Source organism: Galeopterus variegatus, unplaced genomic scaffold, assembly GCF_000696425.1.
Source record: "Galeopterus variegatus unplaced genomic scaffold, G_variegatus-3.0.2 Scaffold1173, whole genome shotgun sequence".
Lineage (NCBI taxonomy): Eukaryota > Metazoa > Chordata > Mammalia > Dermoptera > Cynocephalidae > Galeopterus > Galeopterus variegatus.
This window is the reverse complement of record NW_007727284.1, coordinates 291,771-293,955: the sequence shown is the minus strand read 5'-3', so window position 1 is coordinate 293,955 and position 2,185 is coordinate 291,771. Positions and strand designations below refer to the sequence as shown.

The window sequence follows — 2,185 nt, the reverse complement described above, 5'->3', positions numbered from 1 at the left end:
CTCTTAAATCTTCTCAAAGTGCCTGATCTCTCTTTCACAGAACTTTACATGGTCATAATTTAAAAAATTTTCTTGTGATTATTTGATAAATAACAATAACAATAACCCACTTCATTCTAGCTATTCTAGTTTATACATCTTTCAGGGATAGTAGGTCATCACTGCTTATCTAAAATTGGTGATTTCCCACCAGACTCAGTATATTCAGTTTCTGTGAACAAAATAATATTTTCCCTCATGAAACTACTTTAAAATCACTCAGTACACATATAATGTAAGTACTCAACCCATCTTCCACAAAACATTTTCTTTGTAAAACTGGGATGTTTCCTCTATACCTGCTGCTCTCACGTAGCTGAAAATGGGCTTCATTTGTCCCCACAGAAGGGAAGGGGTTTTTCTGAGGCAGGAGGGGAGCCAGCAGTGTAGCCCAGGGGCTCTCTGTTTGGTAGAATTACTCTCTGGAGAGATCCACCCAGGGGGAATTTCATGGAATCACCAGTACATCAGTTCCATTTATTAACAGGGCAGCACCATCCCACCAACAGACCCAAATCCAGACTCCAACTGTCAGCAAACCTAGTTGACTCAGCCTCCAAAACATATCACTCCTCTGTCCACTTCTTTTTTTTTTTTTTTTGGCAGCTGGCCAGTGTGGGGATCTGAACCCTTGACCTTGGTGTTATAACGCTGCACTCTAACCAGCCGAGCTAGTCAGCCAGCCCACAGTCCACTTCTTCCACTTGCCATTTCTACCATTCCAGTCCAGGTCACCATCAAAATGACCTAGGCAGTGAATGAGCACTTTTGAGGAAATATGTAAATCTGAATGAGGACAAGAGGCAGGAATGACTTCACAAGGTGGGGGACCCTTAACTGGGGTCGTGAAGGATAAATGGGAGTTTTCTAGGACATGCAAGAGCAGTGTAAAGGCTGAGAGTCATGAAAGGCCCTGGTAGAAACCATGCCACACGCAGGAAAAGCAGCATGGCAGGAGACTCAATCAGTCCCACCGACGCAGAAAGCAAGCAAGCTCACCTCGAACTTCTGCCGCAGCTCCTCGTTGCCCTCGCTGCCCTCGGGTGGCACGGGCACGTTGAAGTATTCACCCTCCTCCTGGCTCAGTAGCTTAAACCTAAGGGAGACAAGGGGCAGGACAAAGTCCATGACTCTCTGCTCAGTGTTATTCTGTTGATCGGGTTGAAAGAAGAACTCTAAAAAGCCCTACTTTAAAAAAAATGTATTGAGGGTTTTTTGTTGTTGTTTGGGTGTGTCTGTGTGTCTCTGTGTGTGTTTGTCTCTCTCTCTGTCCACATAAACACACACACACACAGTTGTCTTAGTGACAGCGTTCAATTACTGTATGCTTTTGCCTGTTTTTGCCTGATTTGCATCCATCAGGTGCTTTCTCATTCGGAGAGAATGTTATGAAGATCCCCACTGAAAGCGTGTTCCTACTACGCTCTCCAGCATTTCCACTTTCCACATGTTGCCACCTCGCTATCCTGACACTCAGCTGCATTTGGATAACCATGAACTTAACTTCACCATGCTCTTTTTTTTTTTTTTTTTTTTTTTTTTCTGCAGAAGCTTGCCCAAAGTGTTCTGTATTCATCCTGTTGAGAAGTCGTATCCCTGAGCGGTCAAGCACAGAAACCCGCTACCACTTGCTATGCAAAGTCATTTTCTAAAGTCTCACACTTTAGAAAATACAGTACAGGGGGATCGACTAGCTGTCATCAGGAAAGGGAACCCCAGCAGAACCTGACCAACAACCCTGGATCAGAACATCAGGGACTGAATGAAGGTCACTGACTCCCATCATGTGTAGGAGGTAATGCCAGATGTCAGCACCTGGAGCAGCAGGCAGAGGCTTGGTGCTCAGCGTGTGTTCACGGTGGCCAGTACCCTGCAGAGTGGCTGAGGGGGGCAGCCACCACTGCCTCCAAGTGAAGACAGCTGTGACCATTAAGAGAGAGGAATAGGGACCCCTTCCAACTTTGAGATACACAAAACCAACGTGGAGAAGATGTCTCTCCTGTGGGCAGCTGGGCTGCCTGTTACGCAGCTGTCTCCAGCTGTAGCCCCTCCACAATATGTACAGGGAGCAAGACACCTGATCTGACAAAACAGGTCCAAGAAATATAAAAGCCTCCTTTATCCCTTCTGGATCTGATCTGAAAGA

The 2,185-nt window shown here is 45.9% G+C and overlaps 1 protein-coding gene across 2 annotated transcripts in view; it reads right to left on the bottom strand.

Moving 5' to 3' along the window:
* PRKCB (protein kinase C, beta) overlaps positions 1-2,185 on the bottom strand; it is a 346,927-nt gene that overhangs the window by 98,579 nt on the left and 246,163 nt on the right. For both annotated transcript variants that reach the window (XM_008575361.1, XM_008575360.1), the window contains exon 8: positions 1,039-1,135. In XM_008575361.1, the coding sequence (XP_008573583.1) occupies positions 1,039-1,135 (97 nt within the window). The remainder of the gene's footprint in view (positions 1-1,038; positions 1,136-2,185) is intronic.